The sequence below is a fragment of the Cupressus sempervirens genome, chromosome 10 (genome assembly GCF_028749045.1).
Source record: "Cupressus sempervirens isolate cs-2001-9-10 chromosome 10, ASM2874904v1, whole genome shotgun sequence".
NCBI classification, from domain to species: Eukaryota; Viridiplantae; Streptophyta; class Pinopsida; order Cupressales; family Cupressaceae; genus Cupressus; species Cupressus sempervirens.
Window position 1 is genome coordinate 840,434,246 of NC_143127.1, and position 22,738 is coordinate 840,456,983.

Genomic DNA, 22,738 nt, shown 5'->3' on the forward strand with positions numbered 1-22,738 from the left:
ATATTTGAGTAGGACTATAGTAGATACTACTAGAAACAACTTCTTTGCAGTTTTTGAGAAATACTAATAAAGCAAAAAAGAACATCTACTAATTGGTAGACATAATGGAAACTCTCTAGCAATTGAATTTAATTTCATACATGCACATATCTAATTTAATCTCATACACGAACATATCTAATTTAACGTCATACATGAACAAACATATAATATAAAATGATAACCAATAATGTCATATACATTAACAAACACATAATATATTATGATAACCAATAATTTCATATATGAACAAACATATCATATATTAACCAATAATGTCATACATCAAATATAGAATGTCATATGTACATCAAATGTGTATCGAATATGTCTCTCAGATGCCTATATATATACATGGGGAAGGAAACAAGTCTCTATATATATGTATCAAATATCTCAAATACATCTTTTCCTTCCCACGAGGGGAAGGAAACAAGTCTCTCGACGTCCTCTGTCGTCGTGTGGAGGGAGACAGTGGAGATGACGGGGCCTTTCTGACACACTCACTTGACCTCTTGTTGAGGCTCTTCTCCAGGTCCAACTAATACAAAGAAAGTAGATATGAATCAATATTTATTATACGTTGAAATCAAATATATGTACTCACAAAATCAATTATTTTCTTACCGCCAACAAATAGTCACTCTGTAAGTCCACCTCAAATGCTCCTGGACGATCAGGCATGACAAGACCCTACAACAATTCAATAAATATAATTACTTATAAATAACATTAGAAATTTTGAGATTAACTATTATAAACAACAACTAAAATGAAGAAAATTCTTTCATACCTCTGTTAGTGGCTGTGAGCTAGCCATAGCTGCGGCCACTCCACTACCAACAGACTGTCGCAGATGAGGACGTGTGTCTGACATCATGAGCTGCACATCATACAATACACGTTATATCTAACATGAAACATGGAATAAATATAATCAAATGAATTAAATTAACATGAAACAACTGTACCTATGTGAAGCTCGTATGATGTCTCTGCTCTGCGTCTGTGGTAAAGGTTGAGGGTCCTGTGGAGAACTGATGCACATGCATATTTTTTTCGATCAATCCTTAATATGATTACGTAATAAATATATGTATTAATTAAAATGATTAAATTGATACATACCTCAGGACTCGTCGAAGGGACAAAAAATGGGCCTGGAGGATCACTGCTAGGCCCAAGAACACTTTGACCCTAAATTTTGAACAATGTCAATAAATCCTAATTAATTAATCATTCACTATATGTATGAAATGTGATCAAATTAGTAATTTACCTGTGTCAATGCCAAATGTCTCATTCAGGAACTGATCGGTGACAAGCCCATCATCTGCACCATCTCCGACATGAGTGCCAAATGTGCATAGGGATCTGCATGAAGTGCACATGTGACCATGACATATAGAAGGCTCCCCATCAACTAATGGGCTTGTGGAATGGATGAGGGTCTGTGTCAAAGCATTAATGGTCCCTAGAGTGCTGGCCTCTACATGTTCCTTCACAACTGAAGGAATAATCACATGCTCATGCTGTGGATGAACCACGGGTGCCCTAACTACATTAGGGTCACGACATGCTCCGGGCCTCTCAAATGATGACCCCCCACCTCTACCCTGGGAGTCTAACATATCAAAATAATTGCGGATCTCCCCAAGGACAAACTCACAATATAATTTCTTCAAAAAATACATGGGGACCTCGTGATTGTTGCAAGGAGGGGCATCAAAAACCATCCACCATCTATCCCAAAAATTATTTCTAATAGCATCATGTATGCACCAATGGATGGGGAATCATTTCATACCCTCTCTAACAGTATTTTGCTCACCGAGTTTTCTAAATAATGTACATATACTACCTTTTGGTATTTCCTTTTTTTAAACATCTTCATATGACAATTTATTTGCATAAAATCTTTTTTGTTCATCCCTCTTAGCCCGCCAAATATCTAACTGACCACTAACTGAGGCTATCTGAGTGTTAATGGATTCGAGGGATGATGCCAATTGAGCCCTCATTGGATTGGTTTGTCTGGATTCTTTCAACCGAGCAATGATTCCTTCTAATTCAATTTTTCCTCTCTCTATTTCATTTCTTAGATTTTCTTGTGTGCCTGGTGGAGGTCTTGCAATTGGTTCGGGTTGTGGAATTTGTTCTTCTTCTTGAGGAGGGTTTTGGTTATGGGGTTCTTGAGGGTTTTGATGTTCTTGTGGATTTTCTGGTTGATTATGAACATTTCTTGATAAAAAATCAATTGAAATTCAAATAAATAAACAAATCTAAATGAAATTTGTAAAAACCCTGCAAAAGAATATAAAAAACTTACAAAACAATATGAAAAATATATCAAACAATGCAAAGTTAGGTTTATATAACTTACAGCGTCGTCATGGGTGCGCTTGTGGTCTTGGATTTCGTCGACGAGGAGGCATTTTGGCAAATGGTGGTTCAAATGTTGAGTCTTCAACTCACGTACGCGCTGCTCACTGTAGGAGTAGAAGAAAATGGCAATGAAAATGATGGGTTGCAGGTTTGCAGCCCATCATACATACTTTTTTTTTTTTTTAAAGCGCGTACGCGCTATAGCGTGTACGCACTATAGTGCGCACGCGTTATGGCTTGGGTTGCCCAAGCCATAGTGCGTGCGTGCTATAGCGCGTACGCGCTGTTTAAAATAGGAAAAAAAAATTTTGTTGTCGCCTTTTTGGCACCACAACTCGGTGCATATGCCCTATGTGTGATCTTCTATTTTCTAGTATTGGTTATATTTGCATGTAACTGATATTTCTGTCTAAGGTTAATCATCTAATTAGACTCAGAGGTTTATTCAGCATAGTCTTTTTCCCCTTATTATTTCTACAGGGATTTGGGGGTAGTAGACGAGGTTTCCCCAGGTGCACTTCCTGTCACACTACAAGGTGGGGTTGAGGGGCAATGCCCCCACAGAGGTTTTCGAGGGCAGCACCCCCAAAGTCAAAAATGCCCTTATATTGCAAAAGGTGTTCAATACTATTTTTCTATTATTCTAGCTCTAATTTTGTACACAACAAAAGCTTGTATAAAAAGGCTTAGGGTTAGGGATTTCATAATGTGTGATGCAAAAATTGGTTCTTGCAATGGTATTGAGTTGTAAGGGATTATAGATTGTAATCAATTTGTAGTCACTAGATCATAATAATATTGGACTTGCTATTGGTGGACATAGCCTAGAGATTGGGTGAACAAGGTTTAATCTTAGTGTCTTGTATTCTCTTATGTGTGATCTTCTATTTTTCAATATTGGTTATATTTGCATGTAACTAATATTTCTATCTGAGGTTAATCCTAACACAACACTACTATATCAAGATTATAGTTTGCTCTACCACTTGAAATAGGAATGAATCTCTAGCTTTCAAATTGATCTAATTCAAAATTAATAACTAGCAACCCAAAAAAAGTAAATCAGAATTGTTAGCCATCACAAGTCTCTTTAATGCAATGAGTTGTTCACAAAGCAAATACACTGAACTTTGCATCCTTGTAGGAACATATTCTCATTAATGCTCTAAGAAATATTTTTTTTAAATATTGAGAATTTTAGGTAGGTATTTATTTGAAATTGTAAGTCACTTCTTGTAAAGCATTTAGAATCCCATACACTAATACATCTATCGATGAGATCTCTACATATTCTATGTGATTATTGTTGGAGTAGTGATCAATTTTTGCCTTCAAGATTCGTGAAGTGCCTTGACTTCCTCCTTTGTTCTACAAGCCTAGTAATTGTATCAAGCATTGATAAGTCAATCTTTTAGTCGACCAAAAATCTTGGCTTGTAACAAGTACTATCAAACCTTGTTCATAGGCTTGAATCTCCTCAAGTAAGACAAGGGGGATTGTGGGACTAACCACCAGCATTCCCCTTTAAGATTCATGACATAGCTTGACCGCCTCCCATGTTCTATAATTATAATAGTTATATCAAGAATTGACAAGGTGATCTTTTGGTGGAATGATAACCCTAGCTTGTAACAATTATGTATAACTCATTAGTCACACAATATCTATCCAAGATCATCTTTGACCACACTAGTGTTAATACCTATAACTTAAATTCTTCAATCTAAGAAATTGTACAAAAAGAAATAAATTTTCATAGAATTTCTATACACTAAAAATCCAATGTTATTTATACATTATTTTCTAGACATCTACAATCATTAACTTCCTTAACATTGCCTCAAAAATTTAGCTGCCTTCATCATCTATAAATACAATGTATTACATAAAACTTCACAAACATTGTAGTAACATAAAGTAGAATGTATTGAGGTTTGAAATGTTTGCATGCAGTAGTTTGAGGGGTTAAAATTTACCTATATAAATTAGAAGAGTGAGAATTCTGTCAACAATGAAAAAGTCTACAAAGACTATTTATAGACTAAAAGTCTAGCATTATTTATACATTATTTTCTAGACATCTACAATCATTAATTATCTTAACCATTGCATCAAAAGTTTAGTTTTTTTCATCATCTATGAATACAATACATTACATAATATTTCACAACCATTGTAGCACAAAAAAGTAGAATGGGTTGAAGTTTGAAAGCCCTGCATGCAGTAGTTTGAGGGTTTAAAATTTGATAATATAAATTAGAAGAGGGAGAACTCAATCAAGAATACATTTTCTCCCTGGCCCCAATCCCAAGATTAGTAATGAATAAATCATTTAAACTATCTAAATGAGGAATTGATTTACATTTCCAATAACTAATTTGTTGTCTTGATTTCATTTAGAATTCAATGTTTATTTATATTGTTCTGTCGTTTGGGCAAAGTTTCATTATATTTTTGTATGCAATTATTGTTTTTAACTATTTCAAAATTCATTTCACATTTGAATTGTTATATTGAACATAACTCTAGAGTGTAAATAACTACAGAAAATCATGGAACATTTTGTGAGGATTAACCTCAAATAGAAATAACAGTTACATGCAAATATAACCAATACTAGAAAATGGAAGATTTCATAAAAGAGAACACAAGACACCAAGATTTAATGTGGTTCACCCAATTCCTTAGCTACATCCACCAACAGCAAGTCCAATATTATTATTATCCAGTGATTACAACCTAATTACAATCAGTAATCCCTTACAGCTCAATACTACCACAAGAAGCTTGATGCAGGAGAATCCAGAGGTATAAGGGCAATCCTGTGTCACCCAAAAAAAATGATGTACTTAGACTTATTTTTTGTTTCATGTGTTTTCATTTTTAGATACCCATTTGGGTCAAATAAAGGTTCCAACTCTCACAGTTCCACTATCAGAGTTCTAGGATAGAGTATTTGAACACCTTAGGATACGTGTAAATGCCAAAAAAATAGAAGTATGTAATTAAGCCATCATTTTGGTGAACTAGGAGGTGTAAATTGGCCACATGAATGTAATTTCAATTTAGAGCATTCCAGAAAAAGAATCAGGTCAAAAGGCCCCACGGTTTGAAAGTTATCACAGTTTTTCAATTTTTGGAGACCTCCTAAGAATGCTTCAAAGTCAGGTTAGGGGCATTAAATGACCTTGAAAAGGGCCAAAAAATGGGAGACGAGCAGAGCTCCTCCATAGGCCTATAGAACGCTTCAAGTGCTTTCTGAAAATGTAAACGGTTCGTCAATTGGAGCTACGGTTCAAAAGTTATGCCTCCTGGAAGTTTGGTTACCGTTTTTGGATTCTTCTAGATTTGCACCAACTTCTAACATGGCTTTTAGAGCCTTCTACTTGGTTGGTGGATGCCTACTAGCACTTTCTAGAATGTACTCCTAGTTCTTAACCCTCCGGGGTCTATTTAAGGACATTTTTTGCATTGTAAAAGGCAGTTCGGAGTGGAGATTGAGAGGAGGTACCAAAAGGAGAAATTATCTCCAATTTTGTGCTATTGTAAGCCCTTAGGGCATGTTTTGAAGTCTATTTTCTCTGTATTGAATGTACTAGCTTATTTTCACAGTTAATACAATTTCCCTTTTCCTGTTGTGTCCATTCTGTGCTTGGGTTGTGTCCCCATCAAAGCTACAATATCACCATTACTTTAAGAAATCCCTAACCCTAAGCCTTTTTATACAAGCTTTTTCCACTTACAAGATTAGGGCTATAATAATAGAAAAATAGTAGCCAATGCCTTTTACAATATAAGGGCATTTTTGGCTTCAAGGGCGCTACCCCCGAAAACCCCTGTAGGGGAGTTGCCCCTCGACCCCACCTTATATTGCAATAGGGAGCATACTAGGGGAACTACACCTTGACCCTTGTAGAAATAATATGGGTAAAAAATTGTGCCAAATCAACCTCCGAGTCTGATTAGGCTCCATATCACAACACATTTCTCTTGATGAGACTTTAAGGAATTTATATTTTCAATAAAAAAAATCCTCAAAATAAATGTTGTCTTATTTCTTTGAAAGTTTCATTTGTGAAATATATAGATACTGTTATTTTCTATCTACATTAATAATTGAGAGGATTATTTGTGTTTTGACATCGAGAATTCTCATTTAAGTTGGTTGCATTTATTTATACCCTTACTTCTTATCTATACTTTTTTACATCTCATCACTCTTGTAAAAGTTGGAAAGTGACCTTTAGACATGACACATATGTAAATGAAGAGTGTTTCAAAAAATTTCTTGCTAATCTACAAATCTATTCGATATTGATAATAGATTTCCATGTCAATATTTTAATACTGTAAAAAAAAATATGGCCTCCACTTCATAAATAAAAAATAAATCTTGAGTACAACACATACACAAAGAAAGAGAAGTCATTCTTCCAATTCTCTAATGTTGACTCTAAATATTAACAAAATATTGACAAAAAATATTCCTCCCTCCCATACAATATTTCTATGGCATACTGTTACACACTAAAATGCAATTGCTAGTTTATTCAATATATCATAGTATGTGTAAATATGGATGTGGTGGAGAATCAAACAAAAAAGAAAAAAGAAAAATAGCCTAACATTATCTTGGATTTTATCACTTTTCACTATACAAAATGTGTTCATATGAATGTAGTGGAGAATCCAATAAAAAAAATTGAATGCAGTCTATATGTCACAATATGTCTATGTATGAATGTGGTGGAGAATCCAATAAAAATTAAAAAATTAAAAATAGCCTTTAGAAGATTATGCAGAATTTTATTACTTATCACTATACAATATGTGTACATATGAATGTGATGGAGAATCAATAAAAAATGAGAAATGAAAAATAGTCTACCATTATCCAGAATTTTATCACTTATCACTATATAAATATACTAAAATATTTTTGAATTATACACTTCACAAAAATGACCCATAACATACAAATTTTACTATTATAATATTATTATTATCTATTCATGTCTAGTCAATTTAAATGAAAGAGAAAGCTATACAAATACCACAAAAAATCTTGAGTACAAAACATATGAAACATATAAAAATAAAATGTCTATCCATTAATAAAGATTAAGCATCTCTCAAAAACTTACTATAGTCCTCAAGAAAAATTTATTACGTCTGCTACATATATCAAGTTGGAATTGTACAAGAAAATCTCTCTCTAATCAATAAAGATTAAACATATCTCAAACGCTTATTCCAATCCTATGGAGAAAATCTATTTTGGCCACATCTCTACTATCAATGTACATTGTTATGGCTAGAATTGTATGAAATTAAAGGGAAGTTTCCAAGATTTATTTGAGAGTAAGCAGGTCAACTTGAATGCATCCAACAACTTGAAATCTTCATGCTGATAATATTTCATTTGACAATATAAGTAGGCCATTACTATCGTGGGGCTAGATTTTATGCTTATGCCTAGGTTAAGCCTTCACCCTTAGAATCTCCAACCATGCATGACACTGGCGATCCCTACTTCTAACCCACCGTATGGTGCGACCATTTTCATTTACCCAGACTATTCCTCCCCTTAACTTCATCAAGTGCCCACACACCTGACTACCTAAACATACACTCCTATGGAATAGAAGTGCATGTCGAACCACCCTTACTTCTGGTTCTCTTCCTTTGGTGCTCCACACACGCCTCCTCAAGCTACTAGTTCTACCCCTATTCAACCTCCTTGCTAAACCCCTACCTTGCCCTTGTGATATGTTTGCCATGATGTCCCCCATAAGACCACCATACTCCGACATCAGCCATATGTGATCTCAACTCCCCGAGTCTCTTGACCACCTCCTAATCCTCCTTGATCATCACAACACCACTCTTGGAATGCATAGAACTCTCACAACTCCCCTTGTTCAACTCTGTCAACTCCCTAAGTCTAATATTGCACCTATGCATCGAGAACCATTATGACTCCCTCGCTGAACACCACATCCACACTGGTTGACTTAGACTCCATGAGTACTCTCTAGCTCATACACATACTTCCAAAGTATACTTGACACCTTTGGTACCTCTCTAAACCTTCTAGCTCAATACGCATACTCCCAGAGCATACTCGACACCTCCACGGTACCTCTCTAAACTTCCTAGCTCATACACACACCTCAACAGTATACTCAACACCCCCATGGAACCTCTCTGAACTTCCTAGAGTCCTCCAATCCAACTCCTCATGCTATCCTAACATGACCATGTCTCCATGACATTCCCCCTCTTGTTGGTCTCCCTAGCTCCCCATTGAACCCTTGAAGCCCAACCCTTGTTCCCCACGGAACTATTGACTGCCTTAGCCAAATACTAGATCTAAACACTAAGCCCAGACTACTTCAACCCCAGGTCTATGTCTACATGCCTTTTTGGTAAACCTCTTGTTCTCGTACACCTAGTGCACTCAAACCAACCCCTTCATGCATCCACGCAATCACACACCCAATCTACGGATCCCCTTTGCATTGCACAACCTACTTGAGTTCCACACCCTAGCTCCATTATCACCCAACCCTATTAGATGCTGGACTTCATTTCCAACTTGGTTACCACTCCATAGCTTCACCTCTGAACCACTTCACTCATCTATGTTGCCCATTTCAATCATGCACCACAAACCATTGTTCCTAGTCACCCCTCATGACTCAACTCCCTAAGCCATGCCCAATGACGACCTCTTTTGATACTTGATACAAATTTGCCTCATGACTCCGCTCATCATGAACCTAACCCAGGACACTTCATCCCATTCGCCATACTGGAACACCTTGGCTATTGAGATCCAATCTCAATGCAAACCCACTCAACCAAGCACCCTAGATTTGCACCCAATGCCACATCGAACCAATATCGCACCCCTTGGATATCTGGTTCCATGACACATTCCCCACATAGCTAACCATAAGCCCCAATGCTCCTACTCAAAAAAACCACTTTGCCTCCTACCACAAGACTAGGTACTCTGCTTCCCCAGCTTTCAAACTCTGGACAACCTCCAGGTAAGCTGTCAACATTGGCTTAGCTACTCCGCTTCACTAAGTTAGGGACCCTTGTCATCTTACCAAACCTCACCACGTTACGATACAGTGAAGCAACACTTCATTGCTCCTAATGACTCTACAACACCTCTATCTCATCCAAAGACTAGAGGGAAGGACTACTCTTCTTTGTCCCTCTTGAGGGAGGTCAACTCTCTAAACCACCCATCATGCACACTGGCACTTACCCTCCATAAATACACCTCAACTTGGCTCCACACTTTGCCTACACCACAACTATGATAGAGGGAACATCTCGTAGCATAGCCCCAGGATTGCACCTCAACCTGGATCAAACACTGTGCCTACACCACAACTATGTTGGAGGGAACATCTCACAACATAGCCCCAAAGCATACACCTCGGATCATGTCTAGGACAAGATCCTACACGACAACCATGCATGCCCAACACACGACATAGTCCCATTTACACCTCGGCTCGGCCCATGCCTTGCCTACACCACACTTGTGTGCACCCATCTTTGCAACATAGGCCTATCCAGCCTCTAAGTTTCATCTTGTGAATCAACAGCCCCTTACAATTACAATTAGTAGAGTAGCATCAAACCATACTTCTACAAGTATAGAGTATAGTATACACCTCAGGGCATTCCACGACCTCACAAATTGGAAACACCCATCAGCTTTTGACAGCACGAAAGATTTGAGGACACGTTCTTTCTGTTTCCCAATTACCGCTTTGTTGTTTTCCTTTGCCTTTCAAAAAAGTAAATCCTTTTGTCTGCCATGCACATTTTGTAGAAGCATCTTAAACATCTTCATGGAGTAACCAGAACCTGGTTCAGCATGCCACAATGCCTCTGCTACATCCACCATTGAAGGAAGTGATGGTGACAGCACTCCAAAACTAGGATAAACTTTAGCAGCAACAAACATATATTTGTAGAGACAATAGAAGGAGGAGCGTATCAGTTTCTTCTCTTCATCCCCACAGGTATCAATTTTCTCCAATTGTAGAGCGAATCCTACCAAAGACTGCATGCCTCTGGGGGACATATAACTGTCCAGTAGAGTCTTGTAGTAGCTGTGGATTTTCTGACTCAGTTCTCGAAAATATGGACTGAGAGACCGTTCCAACACACACCGCTTACATTCATAGTGAAACCCTAATGGTGTCAGATTGTGCTCATGTTCCACCATCGGATAAAGGCTTCTCAAGTAAGCTACAGTTATTTCCTCCCCTACAAAGATTCCTCTTTTGGCTATGATAAACATTTCTTTTCCAACAACAATGCTTTTAGCATTTGGAAAGCATGAATGGTTGATGAAAGATGGAATCCCCCAAAGCCCACATTGCTTCACTATGCTACTCTCAGTCTCTAACCCAATGCTACTGAAAACATTACCTTCATCCCCTTTCACTAGGTCCTCTTCATACGTGCTAACATATGTGACTAGACCGTTCAGCTCCATAGCTTTCCTGAGATCGAATGTATTTATCTAGAAATTCACTATGTTTTCCCCAAATTTGTTCCAAATGGCATTATTTACCCTGAAAAACTCTATGTCAGGAACCTCTGTCTCATCTTGCCATAATGATTTAGTACGGTACATCAATTACTACTAAATCCTAGGACATGACCTCGTGCAAGCAGCTGCTCTCTCCACTGTATCTCGATGAAGACCCTCCAGCATGGTGGGAGGGTTCTCTTCCATAGGAAATGTCATCGATCTACAATACACGCCACTCACAAAAATTGCATCACCAACAAATAGAATGTCTCCAGTCTCAACATCCTTGGTAGCAAACAAACCTTGACCATGGATAGGCGACCTTTTTATAATCATTGGACCAATATAACTACCCACCTTTGGCATATTTTGTGCTCTTAAACCATTCAAAAAATAGGCGGAAAGATCAAACTTACCTTGCTTGTTTTCTTCATCCAACTTCTTTGATTTGTCCATGTGCAATTTGATTTACTTGGCATCAAGGGATTGCTTTAGAGCTAGTCAAAACCACGAACAAGCTAAGTTGTACTCTCTGAGTCCTTGCAAAGCCCTACCCTTGTTAAAGAGGGATTTGGCATGAGTGGAATTGAGTTCCAGGGCTCTCTCGCAATCTACTACAACTTTCCCATATTCCTCCAACTTCAAGCATGGCTCTTCCCTGTTAGAGTAACAACTCACAAGTTCGTCCATGGCATCCTTATTGCAGAGTTTTGCTTTATTTTTTAGAGCAACGTCTATACACTCAATATAACATGTGATTGCTCCTTTCCAATCGCCGTGTTGAAACATGTTGTTGCCTTTGGCCCACAAATCACATAAATCTGCAAGTGGACTCTTGGCTTCTCCATGAAGCCCTTGAGAAAGCTAAAGCCCTTGCAACGTTTCCTATATTTCTCCTGAACTGTTTTCCATACTCACATTGTTTTTCTTACCACTTCGAGGAAATTACTAAGGGGTAACAAAACACTAAAAAATGAAAGAAATGATTTAGGCAAACTGGAAGTTAAACCTAAGCCAGCTTTGGAGATTAAGTTAGGAACATTCGACAAATGCTAAACGAAAGCTGAGTGCGTGGATGGAGAACAGGTTGTAAAGAGAAAGTAGTAATAAAGGAGCGGCGGGAATGGGACCCAAGTACATTTTATTTTTATTTTTTGTAATGCATTACTTGTTCCCTATAGGCTATACAACAACAATGAATTCATGCCTTACACGGTTTCACTTTACAAGGATGTAGGACATAGAATTATTATTATTATTAAATCTAGATTCTCGAGATTATAAATGATCCGACAATACTAGATCTTCAATTGTCGATAGTTGTATTGGTAGTCATTTATAACTAATATGGTAAGAGGGAAAAAAATTAAAATTAAAAAAATACACATAACAAGAAAGATAATGTATCAAAGCTCTTCTCAATAATTGGAAAAGAAGGAAAATAGAGATTTATAGATAGAAATCGAGGATACAAAGAGAGAGCCAAAATAGAGAATGATATATAATTACAAGGATAAGTAAATGTAGAATGATAAAGAGAGTTGAAGGGAATTTAAAAACTATTAATTATTTTATTATTTTAAAAGCTTTGAGGACACGTTCTTTCTGTTTCCCAATTACTGCTTTGTTGTTTTCCTTTTCCTTTCAAAAAAGTAAATCCTTCTGTCTCATGCCATGCGCATCCTGTAGAAGCATCTTAAACATCTTCATGGAGTAACCCAAACCTGGTTCGGCATGCCACAATGCCTCTGCCATGTCCACCATTGAAGGAAGAGATGGTGACAGCGCTCCAAAACCAGTATAAACTTTAGCAGCAGCAAACATATATTTGTAGAGATAATAGAACAAGGAGTGTATCAGTTGCTTCTCTTCATCCCCACGGGTATCAATTTTCTCCCATTACAAAGTGAATCCTACCAAAGACTACATGCCTCTAGGGGACATATAACTGTCCAGTAGAGTCCTACAGTAGTTGTGGATTTTTTGACTTAGTTCTCAAAAAATTGGACCGAGAGACTGTTCCAACACACATTGCTTACACTTAGAGTGAAACCCTAATTGTTGTGTGTATATGTGAAGCCCAACAATCATTCTTTTATTATGCACATTTTATCATGTTTCCCTCTAATTGTTCATCTCTTCATTTCCTTTAAGATTCTATAAATAAGTATTGGAGGTTCATTATTATGTATTGCATTCAAAAGAATTGAAGCAACAACTGTGATGTAAAGTTCAGATATTTACATTAATAGAGATCTTCCCTATAGTGTGGATGTAGCCACAATTTGTGATGAACCACAATAAAATCGTGTGTTTGTGTCTTTTATCTTTATTGTTATTCTATTCATTTCTAGTTTGCACTTCCAGTGAACTTCACAATTGGTAACAGAGCTTGGTGTAGGCGCTGGAATCGATTTTGGTGTTTGAAAACTCAAAGTCATGGAAGATTTGTGAGTGTAGAAATTCTTGGGATAGAATTTCAGTTTGTGGAAAGTTCAGATGTGTTCATTTCTAGTCAAGCAAGACTTGGCAGTAGCAATTGATGGAAAAGCAAAGAAACTGGCTGCAATGAATGATGAATATTGGAATAAAACAGATGAGAAAGAAAAGGAAACCATATTTCTTTCTTTATCTCAGAATGTTTTATTCAATGTTTAAAATGAATCTTCGACAAAGGAAGTTTGGGATAAACTTCAAAGTATGTATGAAATGGCCTCAACTGCAAATAAAATATTTATTATGAAGAAGCTCTACAAGCTGAAAATGAAGGATGGGACTGTGATGTCAAATCACATAAATGATTTGAACACATTATTATGTCAAGTAACCATGGTTGGCATTACACAAGCTGATGAATCTAAAGCAATCATCTTGTTGTGTTCAGTATTGGACAATTGGGATCCCATTGTTATAGTAGTTAGTGCTTCTAACTCCTCAAAGAACAAGCTAGTCTATGATGAAGTTATGGCAACTCTACTTAGTGAGGATATGCAGAGAAGCAACAAGGAATCCTCATCTCATGAAGCCTTGACGGTAGTCAACACTGAAAATAGAGGAAGAACAATCATCATAGAAGATCAAAATCAGCTAAGCACTCAAAGTCAAGGGAAAGGACAAGAGGAGACTGCTAGTTTTGTGGCAAAAGTGGTCACATAAAAAATAATTGTAGAGGTTATAAGAGAGCACAAGAATGAGTGTGGGAAAGTGAAGCCAACACTGTCTATGAAAAAGATGATAGCATGCTGATTTTATCTACAACTGAGACTACTTTAGCCTCATGGGTTTTGGATTTCGAGGCATCATTTCACTCCACTTCATGTATGGAATGCTTCTCGAATTATCAAGAAGGTAAGTTTGGTGAAGTGTACTTGGGTGATAATAAGGCATGTGAAATAATAGGAAAAGGAGATATTTTATTATCTTTGAAAGGAGGCATTAAATGGTTATTAAAAGATGTGCATCATGTTCCAAAACTAAAGAGAAATCTGATTTTTGTAAGTCAACTATATGCACAAGGTTTTCTCACTTCTCTAACCGATTCATGGAAAGTCACAAAAGGATCCATGTTAGTTGCAAAAGGAGACAAGATTGGGAGCTTGTATATTGCAGAAAATATTGGTGAAGAGGGGGCTACCATGACAATCAAAGATAGAAATTCAAAATTGTGGCATCAAAGGCTCTACCACATGAGCAAAAAGGGCCTTGCCATTATGCATAATAGGGAGCAATTACCGGGGCTGAAATTAGTTGACTTACAATTTTGTGAACATTGTCTCTATGGAAAACAAAATCTGGTCAGCTTCTTGAGGACCGGACATGAAAACAAAGGTACTCCTTTGGCTCTTGTTTATTCTGATGTGTTTGGACCCACTGAGGAAAGCTCTATTGGAGGAGAAAACTTCTTTGTCACCTTCCTTGATGATTGCACAATAAAGGTATGGATTTACATATTGCATAAGAAATTTGACAGTTTCAACAAGTTTAAAATCTTTAAGGCTTTAGCTGAGAATCAGTCTGGCCACAAAATAAAGTGCTTGCAAATGGACAATGGTGGAGAGTTTTGTTCATTAGAGTTTGATTCATTTTTTGCAGACAATGGCATTCGTAGAATTAAGATTTTTCCATTCACCTCGCAAGAAGATGGAGCAACAGAGAGGATGAATAGAACAATCCTTGAGAAATCTCATTGTATGCTTTCTAATGCTAGTTTAGGCAAGGAGTTTTGGGAAAAGGCATGCAATACAGTGGTATATTTAATCAAAAGAAGTCCCTCTTCTTGGTTGGACTTTGACATACCTAAGGAAGAATTTCTGGAAAAGAAAATCTCATATTCACACATCTAGGTGTTTGGATGCAAAGCTTATGTATATGTTCCAAAGTAGAAAAGATAATAGCTTGATCCAAAGTCACAAAAAGGCATTTTTGTGGGCTATGGTGAAGACCAATTCAGTTTTCGAATATGAGATCTAGTTGGGAAGAAAATCATCAGAACTAGAGATTTTGTCTTCAATGAGAAGGTATTTCTAGAATTACAAAATGAAGAAAAAATGGTATGTGAATATGCCCCTTTGTCTATTTTTGATAATAACTCCAACATTGACAAAAATCAAAACAATGTTCCTTCAAGTAGTTTATCTCCCAATTTAGTCTTAGCTCCTACTCCTCTATTCTCTTCTTCTACTAGCATGTGGAATCACTCTAACACTATTATTGAATAGAGTAGTCATAGTTTTGAAACTCCAATTTCAAATTAGAACAGACATGATCATTCTTTGTTTGAGTACAGAGAAAAGGGCAATTATGTTGATCAAGTCACTCTCCCTACCGATGCCCTTAGTCATAGGCATGATAAAATAGAGCACTCACTCACAGGAGCCTCACTCGTGGTCTTCCCTACACCCCAAGCATGGAGTCAATGTTGGGCAAAGAACTTCAAATAGTGGACCATCCTTCACAATAGTCGGTCACACAGGAGAACCTCACACCATTCGCAATCTATAGCTCACCCACAACCTTGGTCCCGCAGCAACTTTGAGATTACCTGACAGGATGCCAAAATAGTTCAAACACCATCGCATGAGGAGGTCTCTAGCTACCAGATAGGCCATGTAGGGGATTAGCAATCCAGTCATGCAGTGCATGGACCAAGCCTGCTTATGGTTAGAGTCACTAGGCATAATCATATTGACAGGGATGTATCTACCACTAATAGGGCCATTTAAAGGAATGTCAACTCCCATGGTGTCAAAATAGGTGTGCAACCACAAGCCGCTCCTCCCTCTTCATTGTACGAGTCTCTAATCAACCCACAACACAACCATGGCACTAGTCTAACAACAAATCCTGATAATCAAATTCACATGAGGACTATTAATATTGGCAGAGGCAAGGGTGTTTGTTGTGGTTTCAACTCCTCACATCACGGTCCCTCTGATCAAGATCCTTATAATACTCAGCCATAGGTTCGCCATCACCATATAGTTCATGAGTTAGGTGATACTACTGTCAAACAGACAGGAGAATTGGAAGATCCACATACTAGATTAAGTCCACCCATGAGTTAGCTTGAAGCCAAGGCTCAATGTCACTCTCACAGCAATAGTTCAAATATGGGGATTCTGCATACAACTTCTGATTCTAAGAAGAGTTATTACACATCTTCAAAAGGCAATGAGTTTGAACTCCAAACACAAAACTCTCTGAATAAGGAACATTCTATTCATAATGAGAACATTTAGGAGTAGAGGAAATCTATAAGATAGAGAAGGCTTCTTGCCCAATTCTTTGATTATGAACTCTTGTACTTCGAAGAAGTAGAGCTAGAACTCTTGCTTTCAGACCAAGTGGAACCAACAAGCTTCAAAGAAGAACGCAAAGCATCGGATTCTCACAAATGGGAAGTAGTGATGCAAGAAGAGATGGACTCTCTATTGCAAAATGAAACTTGGAATTTGGTTCCTTTGCCACCAAATCAGAAAGCACTCAAAAATTGATGGATTTATTGTTTGAAAGATGAAGGCAAAAATCAAAAGCAGTATAAAGTCAGGCTAGTTGTTAAAGGTTCTAATCAGCAAAAGGGCATAGATTTCAATGAAATCTTCTCTCCCGTGGTCACGAAGACTATAGTTTGGGCTATTATTGGTTTAGTTGCTGCTCATGATCTTGAACTTGAGTAGCTAGATGTCAAAACAAAATTTCTCCATGGTGATCTGAATGAAGAAATCTACATGATGCAGCCCGAGGGATTTATTAAATGTGGTAAAGAAAACTTATATTGTAGATTGAGGAAGAGCTTGTATGGTTTCATACAAGCTTTGAGGCAATGGTACCTCAAGCCCGATCAATTGATGACTGAACATAATTTCATTTTCTATGAATCTAATCCATGTGTCTACTACAAGAAGTTACCTAATGGTTCTTTTATTCTTTTATTGCTCTATGTTGATGACATGCTTGTCACCGGTTCATCTATGAAGCTGATTTTAGAATTGAAAGAAAAGATGGCAGAAAGGTTTGCCATGAAAGAGTTAGGGGCAGAAAAACAAATACTTGGCATGGATATTATTCGTGATAGACACAAGAGGGAAATTAAGCTTTCTCAAGAACACTATGTTCTCAAGGTACTAGATAGATTTGGCATGGCGAATGCCAAACCAGTCAACACACCTCTCACTGATCATTTCAAATTATCTTTAGCCATGTGTCCCAAGACACAAGAAGAACAAGATTACATGAAGACCACCCCATATTCTTCAGCAGTGGGTAGTTTTATGTATGCAATGGTTTGCACTCGTTTGGATATTGCCCAAGTAGTGGGGGTTGTCAGCAAATTCATGAGTAATCTAGGTAAACAACATTGGGATGCGGTTAAGTAGATCTTAAGATATTTTAAGGGCACTCCTAATTTTGTATTGTGTTTTGGTGGCAAAGACATTTCACTCAGAGGTTATATGAATTCTAATATGGCTGAAAATTTAGACAATAGAAGATCTACTACTGGTTATGTTCACATTTGTTGGAGCAATGATCAGTAGGGCATCAAAGTTACAACAAGTGGTCTCACTTTCTACTAATGAGGCTGAATACATTGCTCTCACTGAAGGAGCAAAAGAGTTGAATTGGTTGCAATGTTTATTTGTAAGTTTGATTGTCCTCAACAAGGATCAGCCTTGTATTGTGAGAGGAAAAGTGCCATTGATTTAGCCAAAAATGTAGTGTTTCATAGCAGGACTAGGCAAATTGAGGTTCGTTATCATTTCATTCAAAGTAAACTTGATGAGGGAAAACTTTGAGTCTTGAAGATTAACACCAAGGAGAATCTAGCTAATGCACATACCAAGGTTGTTCCATGAGAGAAGTTCAAGTTCTGCCGAGCTTCTCTCGCCATTATAAAGAAATAACAGTAAGGGAATTCAGGGGAGACTCATATATTACCATTGTTGGACTTCAAGGGGGGGTTTTTTGGGTGCATATGTGAAGCCCAATAGTCATTCTTTTATTATACACATTTTATTATGTTTCCCTCCAATTTTTTGTCTCTTCATTTCCTTTGAGACTCTGTAAATAAGTATTGGAGGTTCATTATTATGTATTGTATTCAAAAGAGTTGAAGCAATAGTTGTGATGTAAAGTTTGGATATTTACATTAATAGATATCTTCCTTGCAGTGTGGATGTAGCCACAATTTGTGGTGAACCACAATAAAATCATGTGTTTGTATCTTTTATCTTTATTGTTGTTCTGTTCATTTCCAATTTGCACTTTCAATGGACTTAACACTAATAGTGTTAGATCACACTCACATTCCACTAGTGGATAAAGGCTTCCTAAGTAAGCTATAGTTATTTCCTCCCCTGCAGAGATTCCTATTGTGGCTATGATAAACATTGCTTTTCCAACAATAATGCTTTTAGCATTTGGAAAGCATGAATGGTTGATGAAAGATGAAAGCCCCCAAAGCCCGCAGTGCTCTGCTATGCTACTTTCACTCTCTAACCCAATGTTGCTGAAAGCATTAACTTCATCCCCTGTTACTGGGTCCTCTTCATATGTGCTAATACATGTGACTAGACCATTCAGCTCCATATCTTTCCTAAGATCACTTATATTTATCTAGAAATTAACTGGGCTTTCCCCAAATTTTTCCCAACTGGCATTATTTACCCTGAACAACTCGATGTCAGGAACCTCTATCTCCTCTCACCAAAATGATACAGTGAGGTACAAAAATTGCTGCAAAATCTTGGGACATGACATTGCCCAAGTGGCTTTTCTCTCCACTATCATTCGATGAAGACCCTCTAGCATGGTGGGAGGGTTCTCTTCCATACGAAATGCCATCGATCTACAATACATGCCACTCATAGAAATCACATTATCAATGAGGAGAGTGTCTCCAGTCTGAACATCCTTGGTAGCAAACAAACCTCGACCATGAATATGTGATTTGTTTATAATCATTGGACCAATATAAATTCCTACCTCTAGCATATTTTGCGCTTTGGAACCATTCAGAAAATAGGCAGAGAGATCAAACTTACCTTGCTTGTTTTCTTCATCTAGCTTCTTTGATTTGTCCAAGTGCAACTTTGTTGGTGGATAGTAATTTCTCCACCTACCTGTAGTCAATAGCTAGAGACAAATAGACCACACATTTTTCATGTTTAGTCGTCCAAGCTCCGGCCAATACACCAGCCTCACCGTCCAGCATTAATCGTATTGCAAACTCTTTCCTACAACATTAAATATGCATTTTCTTATAAATATAATGGTTTGGGCATGTGATCACCAGAGCCCATTATGGGTTTCTCATTGTGGATCATGAGTGGATAGAATGCTATAGCATTCTAAGGACTTGTAATAGATTTTAGTTGTGCATAAAGTGTTGTAAAACATTGTGGTAGTCTTTTTATTTTACATATTGAACTGAATGCTTATCTTTTAGTTGGTGTTTGTCTTTGATCCACTCTATCCACCCCCTTCAAGTGGTATTAGAGCTAACAAGAGATTATCCTTGAGATTGTGGAGAGGTTGACGAGTTTAGAATTGGTGAAGAGTGTTGTGGCATTGTAGCCTAACAGGCAATGGCATTTTGAGTTAGCTTCTGGAAGAATAAAGAGAAGAAAAAAATCAAGAGATTGCTATGAGAAACAAAGAAGTTGTGAAAAGAAGAAAGCCAAAGTTGAAGTGCGTTTGAGTTAGTGCTTAGTGTTGTGTGACACTATCATTCATAGATTTGGAGCATCTCTATGCAAGTGGGAGTGCCAGAGAATGCATACACATGGCATGGAAGATATTGATCATGGAAATGTTTATTATGTCTTTGTGTTTGAAGTATGCATGTTTGATGTTATAGAATAGTTATTGAAGCTAGTTGTGGTTATAGTAAGTGAAAGTAGGTTGGATTGGTGGTGAGTTGGTTGTCATGATTCAATGGTCTCTGTGTGTGTTGATTGGATAAAAGTGTTGGCATTAGAAGTGAGAATTTGTTTGTCTAATTGTGAAGGATATGATGTTCTTGATAGTGGTCATGTAATAGGAGTTGGTTGCATTGATATCCCCCAACTAAGTGATGAAAATTGAATTAGTGATGATTGTTAATGGGCTATGTGAATGTATAGCATGCATTATTGGTTGTGCCCAACATCTCAAAAGTTTTTGGTTTGACACATTGATGAACCATGTATATGAAAAGGATTCCTATAAAATTGGCAAGTACAGTGGCTCAGCACCCATGTATCTCGACAGATGGATTTCTTTTTATATGGACAAAATACTCAGTTTGATGCAAGTCAAGAAGGAGAAAAGCCGAAGTGATAATAGTTTTCCCATCATGTAAGTTTGTGATAATCTAAAACCATTTGTAATGTTTGGTGGTCTATTGTAATTGCTATTATGTGAGGTTTGTGGTTAGCCGAAACCATTCAAATGTAAAGTTTTTAGTCAGCTAGAAACCATTTGTATTCCATTGTTATAGTTAAGTCGTAAAACCCGAAGTAATTATGACAAGGGAAAATAGTATAAATGCAGTAGCATTAGTGGAAGAAATTAAGGGGGAGTGTTGGTGGATAGTAATTTCTCCACTTACCCATAGTCAATAGTTGGAGACAAACAGACCACAGATTTTCCATGTGCAGTCGTCCAAGCACCGGCCAATACACCAGCCTCACCATCCAGCATTAATCATATTGCCAACTCTTTCCTACAGCATTAAATATGCATTTTCTTATAAATATAATGGATTGGGCCTGTGATCAATAGAGCCCATTTTTGGGTTTCTCATTATGGATCATGAGTGGATAGAATGTTGTAGCATTCTAAGGACTTGAAATAGATTTAGTTATGCATAAAGTGTTGTAGAACATTGTGACAGTATTTGTATTTTACATATTGAACTGAATGCTTATCTTTTAGTTGGTGTTTGTCTTTGATCCACTCTATCCACCTCCTTCAAACTTGATTTCCTTGGCATCTAGGGACTGCTCTAGAGCCAGTCAAAAGCACAAACAAGCTAAGTTGTACTATCTGAGTCCTTGCAAAGCCCTGCCCTTGGGTAAGAGGGATTTGGCGTGAGTGGTATTGAGTTCCAAGGCTTTCTCACAGTCTGCTATAGCTTTCCCATATTCCTCCAACTTCAAGCATGCCTCTGCCCTGTTATAACAACTCACAAGTTCGTCCATGGTGTCCTTGCTACAGAGTTTCTCTTTATTTTTAGAGCAACGTCTATACACTACGTATAACATGCGATTGCTCCTTTCCAGTCGCCGTGTTGAAACATGTTGTTTCATTTGGCCCAAAAATCACGTAAATCTACAAGTGCTCTTTGCTTCTTCATGAAACCCTTGAGGAAGCTCAAGCCCTTGCAATGTTTCCTATATTTCTCCTGAACTGCTATCCATACTCACATTGTTTTGCTCACCACTTCAAGCAAATTATTTAAGGGTAACAAAACACTAAAAATGGCAAGAAATGATTTAGGCAAACTGGAAGTTAAACCTAAGCTAGCTTGGGGATTACGGTAGGAACATTTGACAAATGCTAAGTGTGTGGACGTGAGAACACCGTTGTAAAGAGAAACCAATAAAGAGGAGTGGTGGGAATGGGACCCAAGTACTGTTATCTCTTTTTTCTAATGTGTTACTTGTTCTTGGTATACAACGATGATGAATTTATGCCTTACACGGCTTCACTTTACAGGACATAGATTTATTAGTTCCAGCCGATACTAAATCGAGTCATTTAATCCAATTTTTTTAATATGACCAAGTTAGTGAACCAATATAAATCTTGCTCAACTAAAACATTAGAGGTAGTTCATTTTTAATATTTATTTTTCATAATTTAAAAACATGGTTTTTCTGATTTCTCATTGGTTTGAGAAATTAGAAAAATCATTTTGTTAAAAAAAAAAAAAAATTTATAATATTATAATAATCTAAAGTTAAAACGAATCTTCTTCTGAAACTTTTCCTGGAAGTCAAGACTGCATCTTTTTTTTCAAATTTGAAAGAAGAAGAAATCTGAGTGTGGATAGGGTTAGGGAGCTAAGAAGAAAATCAATTCAGAAATTCGTTGCAGCAGACCACCGAGAGCACTGAGAACAATATAACACTGGGGTGCGAGGCATAATCCGAACTCAGGGTTTCTTACCGGTAAGGATATTATAGGCAAGGATAACATGTAGCTATCAGCAAATTAAACAATCTATAGAGAAAAAGTTCGATGGAAGGGAACCTAAGAAAGCAT

General features: G+C 37.2%; 1 protein-coding gene across 1 annotated transcript; it reads right to left on the reverse strand.

Annotated features, from left to right (window-relative positions):
- Positions 1 to 10,240: 10,240 nt before the first annotated feature.
- On the reverse strand, positions 10,241 to 11,449 carry LOC149536603 (uncharacterized). The gene is made up of 2 exons (XM_089806320.1): positions 11,124 to 11,449; positions 10,241 to 10,961 (listed from the first exon to the last, which is right to left on the reverse strand). Exons 1-2 carry the CDS (start codon positions 11,447 to 11,449, stop codon positions 10,241 to 10,243), a joined length of 1,047 nt encoding a protein of 348 aa, XP_089662446.1.
- Positions 11,450 to 22,738: the final 11,289 nt, after the last annotated feature.

Excerpts from the sequence above, each read along its gene's own strand:
- LOC149536603 (XM_089806320.1), bottom strand. The coding sequence starts at position 11,449 with ATGGACAAATCAAAGAAGTTGGATGAAGAAAACAAGCAAGGTAAGTTT. Across the intron at positions 10,962-11,123 it reads AGAGCAGCTGCTTGCACGAG|GAAAGCTATGGAGCTGAACG; the intron begins GTCATGTCCTAG and ends ATTCGATCTCAG.